The sequence below is a fragment of the Rhineura floridana genome, chromosome 7 (genome assembly GCF_030035675.1).
Source record: "Rhineura floridana isolate rRhiFlo1 chromosome 7, rRhiFlo1.hap2, whole genome shotgun sequence".
In the NCBI taxonomy this organism is placed as follows: Eukaryota; Metazoa; Chordata; class Lepidosauria; order Squamata; family Rhineuridae; genus Rhineura; species Rhineura floridana.
Window position 1 is genome coordinate 5,156,959 of NC_084486.1, and position 19,660 is coordinate 5,176,618.

Consider the following 19,660-nt stretch of genomic DNA (forward strand, 5'->3'; position numbering starts at 1 on the left):
ATGCTGCAAACTCCTACATTTTAGGCAACCTGACTCCAGAAAAAAGAGGTTTGATATTTCTGTCCACTGGTTCTGCCTGTTGTTCCCAAGTAAAGTTTCCACCTTTCCTAAGTAAGAACACAGAATTGTAAAATGGCAGCTCCCTGTCCATGAGTACATGCAGATTACAGATGGCCCTCTTCAGAATCAAAGGCCAGTCTGCACTTCCTAGATTTAAAAAAATAATCAGGGCTGTTTAAAATTCCCCTTACTTATGTAAATGTGTAAAAGCAAGGCGGTTTTACTTATTTACACACTCATACCCAACAGGGACTCCCACTTTCTAAATTTACTTGGAGGTATTGCAGCTTTAAGAACCTATTTGCACTGAGGAAACAGGTAGGTCTGGTTGCCTCTTCTCTTGTCAAGGTCCCAGCTGCCTGATATTGCATAGAAGCATAGAGCTGAAGGGGACACTATAGGCCAACTAGTCAAACCCTGTGGTCGATACAGAAAAATCGCCACGAGAAGAAGCCACATGCTCATTTGTCACTGGTCAGGCCATTTGGTGCCCCCACACAAACCTATTTGAATTTGTCTGCATTCTTCTTAAACGTACTGTAGCCTAAACAGGCATTGGCCTTTTTTGCAGTTGCATCATACTGCTAACTAATGTTCAGCTAGTGATCAACTACAATTCTGAGATTTTTTTAAAACTGCTAAGCCAATATATTTTATTGCCTAAATGCAGAACTTTGCACTTGTCTGTTGAATTTCATTTGGTTAGCTTCAGCCCCATTCCCCATTCTATCAAGGTCATTCTGAATTAAATTTCTGTCTTCTGAAGTAGTAACTATTCCTTCCAGTTTTTTGTCATTCACAAATTTCATAAGGATTCTTCTTCTAAGTCATTTATAAGAATACTGAAGAATACCAGGCCTAGGAGGACAGAGTCCACTCAAAACCTCTCTCCAGTTTGATGAGGAATCATTTATGACCACTCTTTAAGTACAATTTCCAAACAGTCGTGAATCCACCCGACAATATTACCATCTAGCCAAATCGTTCTCAACCTTTATGAGTACAGGACCCCCTTTATAAGCTCAAAAAATTTCATGACACCCCCCCGGGCTAACTGTAATTTTAGCCTCTGTTAATTGAAAAAAATGGTGGGTGGCAAAATCACATCTCCAAATAGCCCTTTCCATAAAAAGCTCCCTGCAGACAGGGAGGTGTTGCCTTCTTTTCCGAATGCAAAGGTTCATCAAATTGATATCCCCCTCACCCCCATAGTGTAAAAATGTACGGTCCTGTCTCCCAACACCAGTGGGTTAGTGTTGCACTAAGATCTAGGTTCAAATCCCCACCCAGCCATGAAGCCCACTGGGTGACCTTGGGCCAGACACAGTCTCTCAGCCTGACCTATCTCACAGGGTTGGTGTAATGATAAAATGGAAGTGGGGGGGGACTATGTGCACCACCATGAGCAACTTGGAGGAAAAGTGGTATATAAATGCAGTAATAATTAAATAAATTCATTTCAGCTGCAGTATGTGGACCCCAGCCTCAGCAACCTGCTGAGCTTTAAAACAATAATAACAATAATAATAACAATAATAATAACAATAATAATAACAATAATAACAACAACAACAACAATAATAATAATAATAATAATAATAATAATAATAATAATAATAATAATAGGAGCAGCGATGTGGTCGTGGTGGGGATGCTAGATTGTGAAGACAAAAGGGTGGATAGATTGAGGAGGGGACCTAGTGCTTTTAGGCCTTGGGGTGATCATCTGAACTGATGACTTGGTTAGTGTGCACTTGGAGAATGAGAGTGGAGCAGGAGACAGATCAGCGCATGCTGACACACAAACACACCTGCCTCTCCTGCAAGCAACTGCAGGCGTGCCTGCATTCGGACATGTGGGAGGGGGAGAAGCCCTCAACTGCTGCAGCATCTTGGAGAAATAAGATTGGGGGGCAGTGTGTGGTGGAAGAAAGGGGGAGACGCTGGCACACACAGCCTCAGAGATGTGGGGCGAGCAGGTCCTAAGCTTCCTCACTGCTTCTTAGTTCCGTCTGGGCCGAAGGCAAGATCTGGGCAGCCTCACAAATAATAATCATTTTTAAAAAGAGATGGCAGCGAATCAGGAGCCAAGAAAGGCAGACAGGAAGGAAGGGGCAAAGCAGCCTTTCCGTGCAGCCTTGCTTCTTTTTGCTTCACAAAATGCCCTCTCCTCACGTTCTGAGTAAGGGTGTCATCAGCAGCGGCAGTGCCAGGAGATGGGAGTCGGTGACAGTAATCCCCTCTCCTTCCTCCACCCTCAGCCTCCTTTGACATCTGCCATGTGTTTTATAGGCAGATGCCTGCTTTCAGTGCTCCTGAAAGGCACTCTGGCACTTCAAGCAACAGTCCTCCCCTCTTCTTGGGAGCGAGGGGGAGGTGGCATCGGCAGGGGGCAGCAGACAGTCTCCAGGGAATGAAGACTTTTTTTAAAAAAATGAAAGAAAATAAACTATTTTATTTTTATTATTCTGTTATTTTATTGGGAACCACTGATCTAGCCCACATCTAGCAAATTTGCTAATGAAACTATGATGAGGAACTTTGACAAATGCTTTGATGAAATCAAGATAAATTATATCCATTGCATTCTCAGAATTTAGTATGGGAACAATCCAAACTCAAGATCTGCCAGGAAGAGCAGAGTTTGGAATAGGCAGATAGCCAGCTGAGCCTAGGCTGAAGAAGTCCCAAAAAAGGGACAATCCAGGTGTGTGGGGGGGGGATGGGGCAGAGGGAGACTTACCCCTATTCCAAACTCCATTCAACCTGATGGTAGACACAATGGCAAACTCTGTTTTGGCAGTAGCCCCACTTCTGAACGGAGTTTGGAATCGGGGTAAGTTGCACCAGTTGGATTGCTCTGTCCACTAGTAACCTGCCCAAAGATTCATCTGGCAGAATTTCTGTCAGCACCAAAAGGAGGCATCTTCTGGCCTCTGTCACTGGCCAGGGCACCAAGGCCATGAGGAGGTGCCGGATCCCTTCCCAGGACGAACATCATAGCAAGGGGAGATCAGCCAGTAAGGAGCAGCTGCTCCAGCGCCTACTTCCCTTTCCCTCCTCATCTCTTTTTACACTCTGGCAGAGATTGCGTTATCTTTATGTACACTGCTGAGAAATTCTTAGGTGCTATATATCTATTCTTTACTATATATTATTATTTATTATTATTATTAATTACTACTACTACTACTATTTTGCTTGACAAAAATACTGTGGCATCTTACTATTTGCTGTGTTGTTCTCAAGATCCCTCCAAACCGATTCCTTTATAATCTGTTATTGTATCTTTCCTGGTATCAAAGCCGTATTGACTGGACTGCAGTTTCCAGACCCTCCTTTCTTCTCCTTTGGAAGACTGGGACTGCCTGTCTCAGCCATTCGCTAGCATTTCCCTAAGCATAGCCATAGCATTTGCTGCAGATCAGCTGGAAGGCTGGAGTGGAGGAACGGACAGCTTCCTAGTCTTTCCAGATCAGTCACCATATTTCTAATCTGAGCACCTTCTCTTTCACAGAGAGATGTCCAAGCTAACCTTACCCTTTTTTACTTGGCATTCAGAAGGGTCTTCTTGTGAAACTATACTTCTAATGTCCTGGTATAGATGAGAATTATTTTCAAGTTTCCAGACCTATAACAGCAGAAGAAAATAGATTAAAAGTAATACTGTCACCTGAGGGAGGCATGTCTCGCCGTATCCAGAAGCTAGTAAAACCATCTTGCTATCTTAATTGTCTTAACAGTTTCTGCTTATTTGGAATACCTTTTACCGCTGTTGTTGGTGTACTATTTATTGATACTGTTTTTAGTGTTACCATGTTTTTGTAACTGATGTCTCAAATTGTTAATTTATGTTTTAGTTTTGCTATTAGCCACGTTGAGATTTTAATGAGGAAAGGTAGGATACATGTTTTAAAATAAATAGAGGTAAAGGAGATGTAATTGATCATAGATAAAACAATTAGCCAATCAGGTAAATCTGCATTCATTTGCATATAATTAGAAAGAATACTTCACAGAGCATTTTAGTTGTGAGCAAATAGTGTTGTCCCAAGCCTCCACTTTGAAACACTGGCTAGCTAAAATAGTAGCCAAAATGGTGAAATGAACTAAGTACAAACACATAAAAGATGGGGGGGGGGGAAGGGAACCCATCAACCCAGAGACTTTTTCAAAAACCAAGTTCACAATTTATTGTTAAGGACAATATGGGTTTGAAATCATTTGAACTAAAAGTATTTTTCTCCCATTCCCAGTGAATTAGTAGTACTTAAAAATCAAGGTTTTTAACTAATGATTTAACTAAACACTTCAGCTCAATTTAAGAGTAGCTCTGGGAAGGCTAAAAACATGCTGGCCTGCAGAACAAAACATTCCTTTAGGCACCACATGGGCATCCATTTCCTGCCAGATAAAGGGCAAGTAATTAGAGTTGCCAAAGTCCATTTTGGGCACAGCCATTTCACAGAACCATAGAATCATAGAATAGTAGAGTTGGAAGGGGCCTATAAGACCATCGAGTCCAACCCTCTGCTCAATACAGGAATCCAAATTAAAGCATACCTGACAGGTGGCTCTCCAGCTGCCTCTCCAATGCTGGAGAGCCCACCACCTCTGCAGGTAATTGGTTCCATTGTTGTACAGTTAAGTTCTGTTACTCTAACAGTTAAGAAGTTTTTCCTGATGTTCAGTTGAGGTCTGGATTCCTGTAACTTGAGCCCATTATTCCATGCCCTGCACTATGAGATGATAAAGAAGAGATCCTGGCCCTACTCTGTGTGACAACCTTTCAAGTACTTGAAGAGTGCTATCATATCTCTACTCAGTCTTCTCTTCTCAAGGCTAAACATGCCCAGTTCTTTCAGTCTCTCCTCACAGGGCTTGGTTTCCAGTTCCCTGATCATCCTCGTTGCCCTCTGAACCTGTTCCAGTTTGTCTGAATCCTCCTTAAAGTGTGGTGTCTAGAACTGGACACAGTACTCAAGATGAGGTCTAACAGAGGGGAATCAATACTTGACCCGATTTGGAAACTATACTTCTATCAATGAAGCCTAAAACAGCATTTGCCTTTTTTGCAGCCACATCAAGCTGTTGGCTCATGTTCAGCTTGTGATCAACAACAATACCAAGATCCTTCTCACATGTCGTACTGCTGAGCCAAGTATCCTCCATCTTATAACTGTGAATTTGGTTTCTTTTTCCTAAGTGTAGAACTTTGCATTTATCCCTGTTGAATTGTATTCTGTTGTTCTCAGCCCAACGCTCTAGCCTATCAAGGTCCCTTTGAATTTTGTTTCTATCTTCCACGGTATTAGTTATGCCCCCCAATTTTGTATCATCTGCAAATTTCATACGCATGCTCTGTACCTCCTCATCCAAGTCGTTAATAAAAATGTTGAAGAGCACTGGGCCCAGCACCGAGCCCCGTGGCACCCCACTCGTCACTTCTGCAGTTTGAGAAGGAACCATTGATAAGCACTTTTTGAGTATGATTCTGGAGCCAACTGTGAATCCACCTGATAGTTGTTCCATCCAGCCCACATTTACCTAGCTTGCTAATCAGAATATCATGGGGCACTTTGTCAAAAGCTTTGCTGAAGTTGAGGTATATTATGTCCACAGCATTCTCACAGTCTACAAGGGATGTTACCCGGTAAAAAATGAGATGAGATTAGTTTGGCAGGATTTGTTCTTCATAAATCTATGTTGGCTTCTAGTAATCACTGCATTGTTTTCAAGGTGCTTACAGATTGACTGCTTTATAATCTGCTCCAGAGTTTTTCCAGGGATTGATGTTAGGCTGACTGGACTGTAGTTCCGCAGTTCCTCCTTTTTCCCTTTTTTGAAGATAGGGACAACATTAGCTGTCCTCCAGTCAGCCAGCACTTCATCAGTCCTCCACGACTTCCCAAAGATAATAGAGAGCAGTTCTGAGAGTTCTTCAGCCAGTTCCTTCAATACTCTAGGACACAGTTTATCGGGCCCCGGTAATTTGAACTCATTCAAAGTGATTAGGCATTCCTTGACCACCAATCCTACCTCTTCTACTTCATGTTTCCTGGGAGGGTCACAGATCCTTTTTTTGGGAGAAGACTGAGCCAAAGTAGGAATTGAGCACTTCTGCCTTTTCTTGGTCATCTGTTATCATTTTGCCATCCTCACTAGCTGTGCCACCATTTCTTTTCTCTGTCTTTTACTATGGATGCACCTGAAGAAAGCTTTTTTGTTGCTTTTAGCATCCCTCGCTAGCCTCAGCTCATTCTCAGCTTTAGCCTTCCTGACACCATCCCTGCAATTCCATGATACCTGCCTGTACTCTTCCTTTGTGGCCTGGCCTTCTTTCCACTTCCTGTATGTGTCCTTTTTTGTTTTCAGGTCATCTCTAAGCTTTTTGTGAAGCCATATTGGCATCTTCTGTTGTTTCCCCTCTTTCTTCCTTGTTGGAATTGCTTGCCATTGCACTTTTAGAATTTCCTTTTTTAGAAACTCCCACCCATCTTGGACTCTTTTTCTCATTAGGGTGGCTTGCCATGGAACTGTACTTACAATTGTTCTGAGTTTATTAAAATCAGCTTTCCTGAAGTCCAGGGTGCGCGTATGGCTATTCTCAGCTTTTGCTTCTGTTAAAATCAAGAATTCAACTATGGTGTGGTCACTTTCCCCCAGAGTTCCCGTAACTGCCACTTCATCCACCAAATCATCTCTATTGGTTAGAATCAAGTCCAGGATAGCTGATCCTCTGGTTGCTTCCACCACTTTCTGTAGGAGAAAGTTATCTCCAACACAAGTCAGAAATTTCTTGGAGGGGCCGTGTTTGGCAGAATTTGTCTCCCAACAGATATCGTGATAATTGAAATTCCCCATTACGACTACATCGTGCCTCCTTGAAACATTGGCAATTTGCTTTTCAAAAGTTACATTCTCGTCTTCTCCTTGATTGGGTGGTCGGTAATAGACTCCAAGCACCACATTCCTTTTATTACTTGCCCCATTAATTTTAATCCAGATACTCTCGGTGGAGCTGCCAAGCTCATCTTCCTGTATTTCTGTGCAGGAATATATATTTTTAACATATAGAGCGACTCCACCTCCCTTTTTATTCCTTCTGTTCTGTTTGAACAAGGTATATCCTTCAATTGCTGTATTCCAGTCATGCGAGTCATCCCACCAAGTTTCAGTTATACCTATCAAGTCGTAATTGCCCTCCTGTATTAAGAGTTCAAGTTCATCCTGCTTGTTTCCTATGCTCTGCACATTAGTATACAGGCATCGAAGACCATGTGATTTATGGCTTGGCTTCCTTACTACATTTTTCTGAAGGCTGTTACTGGGCCCTATTAGAGCCAAACTCTCTGGTCTCGCTACTGTGCACAAGCCTTCATCAGTCGTTACCACCAAGTTTACATCTCCCTTCCCCTTAGGATTCAGTTTAAAGCCCTCCTGATGAACTTCTCCATGCTATGGCCAAACACATTCTTCCCAGTTCTTATGAGATGCAACCCATCTCTTGCCAGCAATCCATCTTCCACGAACCATAGCCCATGGTCCCAGAATCCAAACCTCTCACGTCAGCACCACCTTCGTAGCCATTCATTCACACGGAATATTTTTCTTTCCCTTTCTACTCCTCTTCTAAGTACTGGAAGAATGGATGAAAAAACTGTCTGGGCCCCAAAGTCCTTGAGTTTCCTTCCCAGAGCTTCAAAGTCTGATGTGATTTCTTCATAGCTCCGTTTGACAGTATCATTTGCTCCTACATGGATGAGGAGAAAGGGATACCTGTTGGGCTTGATGAGTGATGGCAACCCTTCCATCACATATCTAATCTGTCCTCCTGGTAGACAGCATACCTGGCAAGTCCACGGATCTGCATAGTTGGGTTTTGATCCCATGCAGTAGGGAGTCTCCCACTACTAGTACTCTTGAGAAGGGTTGAGTTCACGAGCCACACAGACATGAAGCACCATTTAATCAGAGATACCTATTGCAGATGACTACTCAAGATAGAATATTGTCCAACAGAAGATATGACTGCAGATGCTCTGATGAAGGCATTGGACAAAGTCAGATACTGCAAGCTGAGAGACAAGATGATCCTCGTGAGCTGAACCAAACACTTGTTGAAAAGGGGTGCTGAAAATGAGAGCAAGAGCAACTCTAGTTTGGGTTCTTTTGTTTGTATTACAGAAGGAAGATAGAGTTAGGGTCCTCCAGCTGGCTAGACTTGCTTACCTTTACCTGTACTGTTCTCTACCTAACTTCCTTCTGTTGTAAACTGATATGCTCAGGTAAGCTGACCTGCCCCTCTTTCCTTTGTCTCTTCTTCGACTGTCCGAGAGGAGACATCTCTGTCTTTGTTATCTCTCCTGAACCATGAGGGCAATACCCAAGTCTGGGCACTGCACCTCCAACTTAGTTAGTTAGAACTAGGTATGCCTTTCCTATCTACTATGTATCCCTATAAATAAAGTAGCCTTTCTTATTTTACTAAGTCTTAAGTCTCATTGATTTAAATGCAGGGTAAAAGCCTGCTTCTTAGGTAAATACACACACTGGCGCACGCAGCTCAGATCGCTGAGTTACTCAGCTCATATCCATAATATATCCCTCCCAATTTTGCATCATCTGCAAATTTGATAAGCATTCCCTGCACCTCCTCATTAAACTCATTAATAAAAATGTTGAAGAGCACTGGGCCCAGGACAGAGTCCTGCAGTACCCCACTCATTACCTCCCCTGAGAAGGAGCTATTGATAAGCACTCCTTGAGTATGATTCTGTAGCCAACTGTGGATCCACCTGATAGTTGTTCCATCCAGCCCACATTTAGCTAGCTTGCTAACCAGAATATCATAGGGCACATGGTCAAAAGCTTTGCTGAAGTCAATATATTATGTTGACAGCATTCCTACAGTCTATCAGGGTGGCTACCCGATCAAAAAACGAGATAAGATTAGTCTGGCAGGATTTGTTCTTCATAAATCCATGTTGGCTTCTAGTAATCACTGCATTGTTTTCAAAGTGCTTACAGATTGACTGCTTTATTATCTGCTCCAGAATTTTCCCAGGGATTTATGTCAGGCTGCCTGGTCTATAGTTCCCAGGTATTTCCTTGTTGCCCTTTTTGAAGATAGGGACAACATTAGCCCTCTTCCAGTCATCTGGCACTTCACCCATTCTCCACAATTTTGCAAAGATAATAGGCAGTGGTTCTGAGAGTTCTTCAGCCAGTTCCTTCAATACTCTAGGATGCAGTTCATCGGGCCCTGCAGATCTGAACTCATTCAAAGAGATTAGGTATTCCTTGACCATTTGTCTATCAGTGTTAAGCTGCAATCCTGCCCCTTCAATTTTATGTTTTCCGGGAGGGTCATAGACCCTCTTTTGGGAGAAGACTGAGCCAAAGTAGGAATTGAGCACTTCTGTCTTTTCTTTGTCATCTGTTATCATTTTGCCATCCTCTTTGAATATATGTACCACCCTTTCTTTTCTCTCTCTTTTACTATGGATGTTCCTGAAGAAAGCTTTTTGTTGCTTTTGGTATCTGTCACTAACCTCAGCTCATTCTCAGCTTCAGCCTTCCTGACCCCATCTCTGCAATCCCGTGCTACCTCAGGTATACCTATCAAGTTGTATTTACTCTCCTTTATTAAGAATTCAAGTTCTTTCTGTTTCTGTTCCATACCCTGGGCATTAGCATACAGACATTGAAGACTATGTGATTTACAACTTGGCTTCCTCCTTACATTTTTATGAAGATTATTACTGGGCCCCATTAAAGCCATTCTCTCAGTTCCTCTCACTGTGCACAAGCCTTTGTTAGTTGTTACCACCAAGTTTACGTCTCCCTTCCCCTTAGGATTCAGTGTAAAGCTCTGCTTATGAAGTTCTCCATGCTGTGGCCAAACACATTCTTCCCAGTCCCTGTGAGGTGCAACTCATCCCTTGCCAGCAGTCCATCTTCCTGGAAGTATAGCCCATGGTTCCAGAATCCAAATCTCTCACGTCAGTACCACTTTCATAGCCAGCCATTCACCCAGAGTATTTTTCTTTCCCTTTCCACTCCTCTTCCTCCGGCAGGATGGATGAGAAAACTATCTGAGCCCCAAAGTCCTCGAGTTTCCTTCCCAGAGTCTGATGTGATTTCTTCATAGCTCCGCTTGTCAGTATCGTTCGTTCCCACATGGATGAGAAAAAAGGGATATCTGTCAGTGGGCTTTATAAGCGATGCAACTCTTCCGTCACATCTCTAATCCGTCCTCCAGGGAGGCAGCATAGCTGGCGAGTCCATGGATCTTCTCAGCATACTTGAGTTTCAATCCCATGCGGTAGGGGGTCTCCCACTACTACTACTCTTCTTGTTGTGGGGCGTGGTTTCATTGCCTCTGCTTGACTGAGTTTCAGCCTCTCGCTCTTTGTTGCATGGGATCCCCTGTAATTCTTCCCCTGCAGACTGTCCTATAGTCTCATCCTCAAGTGCCTGGAAGCAGTTCCGTAGTTTCCTCCACTTTGTTGTTGCTCTCCACAACAGTCTCCTCTTCTGCTTCAACCTGCTGCTGTTCTTCCACTTACTGTACTTCTCTTTGCTGTTGTTGTTCCAGTGTTCTATCTAAGAACTCTTTGTCTTTTCTTATTCTCTTCATGGTGGCCACCTCACTTTATTTTCCAACAGTGCAACCAGCTTGCACTTATTACACGTGTACACCATGTTGTTCTCAAGCAAGAAAACAAACATTGCACACACCTTGCAGGTCACCACCACTGGAGTATCTGTCTCGTCCATAGTCTCTATTGCCTTTTCTTTCTTTCTTCCTTTCTTCCTTTCTGCTTGTATTGGAATGGCCTGTTCTTTGTCCTGTCCTCCTTCAGGGTAAATAGGAGTCCCAATGGTGTGGAATTATTTTTTTTAGGGACCTCCCCTGCCAAACTCCTGTTAGTTTGCTCTGTTTGCTTGCTGTCTCAGAGCTGGCTCACTTGTATCTCCTCTGGGCCAGCTGACTCAGTTCTCTCTGCTCTGCTCAGTGAGGAGTCAGGAAACAGAATGAAAACTTCCGGCACACACAGCTGCTCCTAGTTGGACTCAGCAGCTATCAATAGTCATGTAGAAAGGAGAAAGATGACAGGCAGGTCTTCCCTTGTGGTTTGATCTTGTAGATCAGTGGTAGGGAACCAGTGAGCCTAATTAGGCCTGGTATGGGTCCCTGTTTGGACTGAGGTGAGAGGTTTGGGGTAGATACAAACAGGGCTACAATCAGGAGCTTAAAATGAGCTCCCAGTTGTTCCACCGCAAGCTGTTTTATCAGCAGATTGGCTGCTGGATTCACTGTACTAGCAACTCTCTGCCAGCTTAGTTCCTTCCACTGCAGATGTCTGCAGAGGGAAAAATACCCCATTTCGACTCCATATAGTATAGATCCGGACAGTGAATGGCACTTCAGGAATGGTATGACAGCTGTTGTATTTCACTACAATTAGCATCAATAAAAAGAGGTTTTTGTCCTCTAAATGAAGTGGCATCCTAGAAACTAGGTGAGATGGTGCTGCTGCATTCCTGGTGAAGGAAGACATTTATTATTGCATCTATATCCTTCCCTTCCTCCCAAAAGGAGTATAAGGTCAGAATCATTCAAGTGGGAGTCATCTTGGACTCTGCATTTCAGATGTGAACATGTTCTGTAGTCCATCCTCCACATGCTCCCTTTATCAAATTCACTAAGTAGCAACAGCTTCTTATCACCTCTTATTCTTCGCTTGAGTTCGCTTGAGTATCTTCCAGGTCAGTGGCTTGTATCCAACTTGTCAAGATTTCTCCCTGGGTCCAACCCCCTGACACCTGAGCAACTGTCGCCGGGGCAGGCACTCCCTGTGCCTCTCCTTACCAGGGCCACATTACACTCAACACCAGCCCTGTAAGGTAGGTAGACTGCCACCAGCCCTACTCTGAGTAAGGGGAAACTCAGAGCACCAATTTGACTGGCAGAGATTCCCAAGAGCAAGAGCTATGGTTACACTGACTGCCCTGGAGTCTCCAACCAAACCCCAAAACAGTAGTCAGTAGCACTGTGGTCAAGGTGCTGGATTCAGAGCCAAAGCCCCAAGTAACACACACCAGCAATACGAGGTAGTTTATTAAATATATGAAAAGTGCATATAAAATAAAGCAGCATACAAATTCCTTCAAGCCCAAAACACCATTAAACAGGGTTAGGCATAGTCAACCTCCATATAAAATACAGTGAGAGATTAGACAAAACATAACAAAGCTTACTAGCCTAAACTAACACTCACAAAAAGTATAACAGCTGCCCCCCGCCCTGGGCTCAGTATACCACTGGCATCACATAGGTAAGTCAAGGTGGAACAGGGAATGAAGAGGACTATTAACTGAAGAATCACCCCTCTTTTATGGGGATTTGCCTGGCAACAGCAAGAGGGCCCATTAGCCAACCACTAGCAAATGGACTACCACTGGGTACAACCCAATATCTCCAGGGGGCAAGAATATTGTCAGTGCACATTCCTTTCCATGTCAGTAGCCAAACCAGAATGAGGTAAATATACATCAGAAGAAAGGTTCCTGTCTTGCTTAAAATAGTAAGTAGCTAATAAACCATGATTTCAACCTCATGTTGAACATGGACTCCTTTGGGAGAAAGGATGGGATATAAATTCAATGAAAAACATTTCACAAACCTATTTATTTAGAATCTGTTTATTTAAACTACACAGGGACAAGACAAGGAGCCCTGGAAGTGGGAACTCTCCCCTGGAGAGGCCTACCTGTACAGTGCCACCTGTGTTCCCAGTGACTATGAGGCTGTGCACATCCCAGTCCATCACTTCAATGAAGCAGCAACACGAAATTGTGCCTCCAAGGCTAAAGGCTGCTGTGGCCAGAGGCTGTCCATTGACATTCCATACGCAGAGAGTGGTCCCGGCACATGAGGCAATATCACCCTGAAACACATCATAGTGTGTCACTGTAGACATGACACCACTAACACAAGCAAGTGTGATAGGTGGACAAGAAAATGAATTTTGTGGCAAGTAGGGATGGGGGAGGAATTTAATTCAATCTGCATTTAAAACTAAATTGATCAAATTTGCACTCTCTGAACAACATGAAACCGAACAGTCATTCTTGGAAATTCACACTTACCTGAACTTTGTGATGCAGTTCTCCAACTAATGTTTACAAAAATGCATATATCCTAATATATCTTCTATAGGAAATGTGTATGAAAATAACATACAAAAATATTAGGATAAATTAATTGCAAAATGTCAAAACTGCATAAAAATGTTAGCAGGAGAAACTTGCACTAAAATGCTGAAGAATTTTCATGATTTATAAAAAAATCAGAACATTTTACAGAACTGAATTTAAGATCAGAAAAATGAGAAACAGAATCAAAATTGACTGATCTTTTTCCAACCTTAGTGCCATGTAGGGATTTGAACCCATGTCTTCCTAGTTAAAATCTAGTAATCTCACCACTATACCACACCAGCTCTCATGAAACCAGATCCCAGAAATTTTGAATTGCTGTAACTCCTGCTCATAATGACAGATCTGAAGAGGGCAAGAACATACCTCAGTGGTAAAAGCACATGCTTTGCATGCAGAAGGTCCCAAACTGAGTCCCAGGCATCTCCTAACTAAAACAAGGATCACGGAGCAAGTGATGGGAAAGACCTGTGCCTGAAACCACAGGGCTGAAACTACTAGATCAGATGGCTCAATGGTCTGACCTGTTCAAGGCAGTATCCACCATCCTATCTTCCATATGCTGCAGTAACCGTGCTGAATCTACTGATACGAAGACAATCTCCCCACTACACCTTTTCCAAGATTTGCCATAGACAGTGCTTATAAATCTTATTTAAAATGTCTTTTGCACAAAAGATTAGCAACATGAAGGCTGGATCTACTGAAACCCAAGAATTATTCAAGACAATTACTTTGTGTCTTGAATATAAAGCCTGCAAGGACCTCTCTTTTGTTTGTGAATGGCCCACTTTGCCCCCCTTAACAGCAGTAGCAGCAGTTGTGGGCCCAGAGGAGCTCTGAGAATTTATTTATTTATTTATTTATTAAATTTATATCCCGCTCTTCCTACCAGAAGGCACCCAGGGCAGCACTTTGGAGTTTTGCTCTGCACACCCACTTTTTTTTAAAAAAAGGAAGGTCCCAGCATCTGCTTCAAGACTACATCTCAATGCAGTCTCCACTCTTTTATCTCACAAGCATCCTTGCCCCGCCTTTCCCACTCTGAGGGAATAACCGCAGCATAGGCCAGAGCAGCCACTGGCTGATCCACAGCAGGAACCCGAAGCTGCTGCACTGTCAACAAAGGTATACTTTTTTAAACCAGCTTGGAAACCATTTTTCCCTGGTTAGGGTTTGCCCATTCCACCTTCCATGCCCAATCAAAGGAATGCAGAAAGGCACGAAAAAAGTTTTACACAGGACCAAAGGGAAGGCTTTCGTAGCATCAATAAAGCTGCTTTCTCAGCCAAGTCTTCTACAAGTCTACAAGATTCTACAAGTCTTAATTAACAACAGCTGAAAAACATCTGAGTAAATAATCTAGGTTGAGCAGGAACCACTTCCAACTTCTCACCTGACATTTCCCCCTTCTCCAGACATGCTGGAGGGTCAGCTCAGAATCAGAACCCATCTCGTGGACAGAAACTAGCTGAGCTGCTCCCCCCAATGCCACCTGATGAACTGGAGGAGCACTGGACTCAGAAACCATAGAAACCACTGCCTCAGCTGCCACAGATTGTGAAGGAGGGGTGGAGACCTGGATTTCAACATGAAAGAAAGGCAAAGAATGCTCTACCTGGTTAACTGTCTCAGAAGGAAGACCCATGGACGGAGAAGGAGATCTCACTGAACTATTTGCAGAAGAATGTCTGTGAGATCTCCTCCTCCTATGGTGCTTACAGCATGATTTACGTCTTCTTTTAGAATGGTGGCAACCTCTGACCCCAGCCCTGCTCCTATAAGGCGCCAGCTGCCTTTAAAGAGCCCTATTATCTCAGAAGAGATACAAGAACACATCCAAGATAAAAACTTAGAAAAGTTCCCCTTGGAAGGAAAGGTTTGTTCATGAAAGGAAGAATTGCTAGCCCCTTCACTGTGGCCACTGGGGGAAGGAGAAGCAGTCTGATGCTGGCACACAACACTGGGAAGGGACATGCTAGAGTCAGAAATGTCTCCTTCCCTGTGGCAAGCATGTCCATCTGCAGAGGAGCTAGCTATATGACTATATTCAACACCAGCCCCTGCATTACTCTGGTAGTAAAAAATGGGGGAAAGTGGAGGCTCGCTCCACCCAGCAACAATGTGACAGTGTACGTCTCACCCACTGGCCACCACACCCAAGTATTAAGGGGAGGGAATGGAGGAACCAGGTGAAATGCTGAAGAGCACTGGGCCCAAGACTGAGCTCTGCAGTATCCCGCTCATTACCTCCCCCTAGTTTACCACTGATAAACACTCTTTGAGTTTGATTCTGTAGCCAACTGTTCCATCCAGCCCATATTTAGCTACTGTAGCTTGCTAATCAGAATATCATGGGGAACTCTGTCAAAAGCTTCACTGAATCAGATATTTGCCATCCTCACTTGAGTAGCTGAACCATCTGCCTGTTCTCTGTCTTTTACTATGGATGTACTTGAAGAAAGCTGTTTTGTTGCATTTAGCATCCCTCACTAACCGTAGCTTATTCTCATCTTTAGCCTTCCTGACACTGCAATTCTGTTCTACTTGTCTATACTCTTCCTTTGTGGCCTGGCCTTCCTTCCACTTCCTGTATGTGTCCTTTTTTTTTTGTTTTTAGGTCATCTCTAAGCTATTTGTGAAGCCACAATGACTTCTTCTGTTGTCTTCCACCTTTTCCCCTTGTTGGAATTGTTTGCCATTGTGCCTTTAGAATTTCCTCTTTTAGAAACTCCCACCCATCTTGGACTTCGTTTCTCATTTGGGTCACTTGCCACAGAACCTTACTTACTATTGTTCTGAGTTTATTAAAATCGGCGTTCCTGAAGGGTACGTGTATGGCTACTCTCAGCTTTTGCTTCCTTTAAAATCAAGAACTCAAGTATAGCATGGTCACTTTCCTCCAGAGTTCCCATAACTGCAATTTCATCCACCAAGCCTTCTCGATTGGTTAGAATCAAGTCAAGGATAGCTGATTCTCTAGTTGCTTCCTCCACGTTCTCCAGCACAAGACAGGAATTTCTTGGAGGAAGAATTTATCTCCCAACAGATACATCATCTGTCCTTGAAACATTGACATTTTGCTTTGCAAAAGTTTCATCCTTGTCTTCTCTTTGATTGGGTGGTCAGTAGTAGACCCCAACCACCATGTTCCTTTTATTCCTTGACCGATTAATTTTAATCCAGATACTCTTGGTGGACACACCAAGCTCATCCTCCTGTATGTGCAGGAGATATATATTTCTGTGCAGGGATATATATTTTTAACATATAGCATGACTCTGCCTCCCTTTCTATTCCTTCTGTTCTTTTTGAACAAGTTATATCCTTTGGATATACAAGCTACTGAGACTGAATCTGTCCAAATTTTGACAAAAATCTGTCAAGAAATATGGAAAACTAAACAATGGCCCACAGATTGGAAGCTTTCCATACACATCCCAATTCCAAAGAAAGGGGATTCCAGGGAATGCAGTAATTATCGAACTATTGCCTTAATATCCCATGGAAGTAAAGTAATGCTCAAGATTCTACAGCAAAGGCTCTTACCATATGTGGAGCGAGAAATGCCAGACATCCAAGCTGGATTTAGAAAGGGAAGAGGCACCACAGATCACATTGCAAACATACGTTGGATAATGGAACGGACCAAGGAATTTCAGAAGAAAATCACCCTGTGCTTTATTACAGCAAAGCCTTTGACTGTGTAGATCATGAAAAACTATGGAATGCTTTAAAAGAAATGGGGGTGCCACAGCATCTGATTGTGCTGATGTGCAACCTATACTCTGCACAAGAGGCTACTGTAAGGATGGAATATGGAGAAACTGACTGGTTCCCCATCAGAAAGGGTGTGAGACATGGGTGTATTTTATCACCCTATTTATTTAATCTATATGCAGAACATATCATACAGAAAGCAGGATTGGACCAAGATGAAGGAGGTGTGAAAATTGGAGGGAGAAATATCAATAAATTAAGATATGCGGACGATACCGTACTATTAGCAGAAACCAGTAATTATTTGAAATGAATGCTGATGAAAGTTAAAGAGGAAAGCACAAAAGCAGGACTACAGCTGAACGTCAAAAAGACTAAAGTAATGACAACAGAAGATTTAGGTAACTTTAAAGTTGACAGTAAGGACAATGAACTTGTCACGGATTATCAATACCTTGGCACAGTCATTAACCAAAATGGAGACAATAGTCAAGATATCAGAAGAAGGCTAGGACTTGGGAGGGCAGCTGTGAGAGAACTAGAAAAGGTCCCCCAATGCAAAGATGTATCACTGAACACTAAAGTCAGGATCTTTCAGACCATGGTATTTCCGATCTCTATGTATGGATGTGAAAGTTGGACAGTGAAAAAAGTGGTTAAGAGAAAAATCAACTCATTTGAAATGTGGAGTTGGAGGAGAGCTTTGTGCTGTGGACTGTGAAAAAGTCAGATAATTGGGTGTTATAACAAATTAAACAAGAACTGTCACTAGCAGCTAAAATGATGAAACTGAGGTTATCATACTTTGGACACATCATGAGAAGACATGATTCATTAGTAAAGACAATAATGCTGGGGGGGGGGAGAAGAGAATAGAAAAGGAGGAAGGCCAAACAAGAGATGGATTGATTCCATAAAGAAAGCCACAGAGCTGAACTTACAAGATATGAACAGGGTGGTTCGTGACAGATGCTCTTGGAGGTTGCTGAAGTCGCAGTTGACTTGGAGGCACATAACAACAACAACATATCCTTCGGTCGCTGTATTCTAGTCATGGCAGTCATCCCACCAAGTTACAGTTATACCTATCTATTTACTCTCCTGTGTTAAGAATTCAAGTTCATCCTGTTTGTTTCCCATACTCTGGGCTTGAGTACACAGATATCAAAGACCATGTGATTTACGACCTGGCTTCCTCCCTACATTTTTATGAAGACTATTACTGGGCTCCATTAGAGCTGTTCCCTCAGTTCCTCTCACTGTGCACAAGCCTTTGTTAGTCATTACCACCAAATTTACGTCTCCCTCCACCTTAGGATTCAGTTTAAAGCTCTCCTGATAAATTTCTGCATGCTGTGGCCAAACACATTCTTCCCAGTCCTTGTCAGGTGCAACCCATCACTTGCCAGCAATCCATCTTCCACGAACCGTAGCCCATGGTCCCAGAATCCAAATCTCTCATGTTGGCACCACCTTTGTAGCCAGTCATTCACCCGGAGTATTTTTCTTTCCCTTTCCACTCCTCTTCTAAGTACCGGGAGAATGGATGAGAAAATTATCTGGACCCCAAAGTCCTTGAGTTTCCTTTCCAGAGCTTCAAAGTCTGACATGATTTCTTCGTAGCTCTGCTTGGCAGTATCATTTCTTCCCACATGGATGATAAGACTGGGATATCTGCCAGTGAGCAATATCAGTGATGTCTTCCATCACATCTCTAATCTGTCCCCCAAGGAAACAGCATACCTGGTGAGTCCTTGGATCTTCTTGGCATTCTGGGGTTTCGATCCCATGCAGTAGGGAGTCTCCCACTACTACTACTCTTCTCTTCTTCTTGTTGTGGGGTGTGGATTCATTGCCTCTGCTTGACTGAGCTTCAGCCTCTTGCTCACTGTCGCAGGTGAGAAGGAATGATCCTGTCACTTCAGCTGGACTTGGGAACACCCTCATTTAGCTAAGATTTCTATCTTAATTTCCAGTCAGATAATTTATTTTGAGTGGTATGCTCCAAGCAACTGTGATTGGTGCTTAATGACATCACTAGGGCCCTGCCCCACAACATCACTAGGGCCTGCCCCATGACATCTCTAGGGCCTGCCTCTGTGACATCACTGGGGCCACTCCTGAAATCTCCGTTTGGGATGCTTCTGACTGGCAACACTAGTTTTCCTGAAGTCCAGGGTATGCATATGGCTCCTCTCAGTTTTTGCTTCCTTCAAAATCAATAACTTAAAGTATAACATGGTCACTTTCCCCCAGAGTTCCTGTAACTGCCACTTCATCTACTAAGGGCTTATCCACACGGCGATTTACTGTGTGTCTGGTGCTACTTGCATCCCCTTGTAATTCACATCATTCAGATGACGTTACTGGCAATCAGAAGCTATCACACAGTTTCCCCCCTGTAAATCCATACTAACCCAATCCCCTGATAATCTGAAAAGGGAAGGGAAAAATGTCTCCACTCTGTATCTCTAGGGCTTACAGATGCTGTGCTCCGATGCTTTTAGGTGGGTGTGTCAGTAGTTCCCCTCTCCACGCCCACTCCCTTCTTCTCCCTTCTTTCATTTCATTTCCTGTGGGGTGAAAAGAAACTCCACTTCTCTCGCCCATTCTGTAAGCTTCTTTTATGTTGCTGCAAATGGTGCCTTTATTT

At 43.2% G+C, this 19,660-nt stretch overlaps 1 protein-coding gene across 4 annotated transcripts in view; it reads right to left on the reverse strand.

Annotated features, from left to right (window-relative positions):
• The window catches only part of WDFY4 (WDFY family member 4), a 463,201-nt gene that overhangs the window by 12,307 nt on the left and 431,234 nt on the right, over positions 1-19,660 (reverse strand). For all 4 annotated transcript variants that reach the window (XM_061634768.1, XM_061634767.1, XM_061634766.1 and 1 more), the window contains 2 exons: positions 12,840-13,016; positions 3,601-3,691 (listed from right to left, as the gene is read on the reverse strand). In XM_061634768.1, the coding sequence (XP_061490752.1) occupies positions 3,601-3,691; positions 12,840-13,016 (268 nt within the window). The remainder of the gene's footprint in view (positions 1-3,600; positions 3,692-12,839; positions 13,017-19,660) is intronic.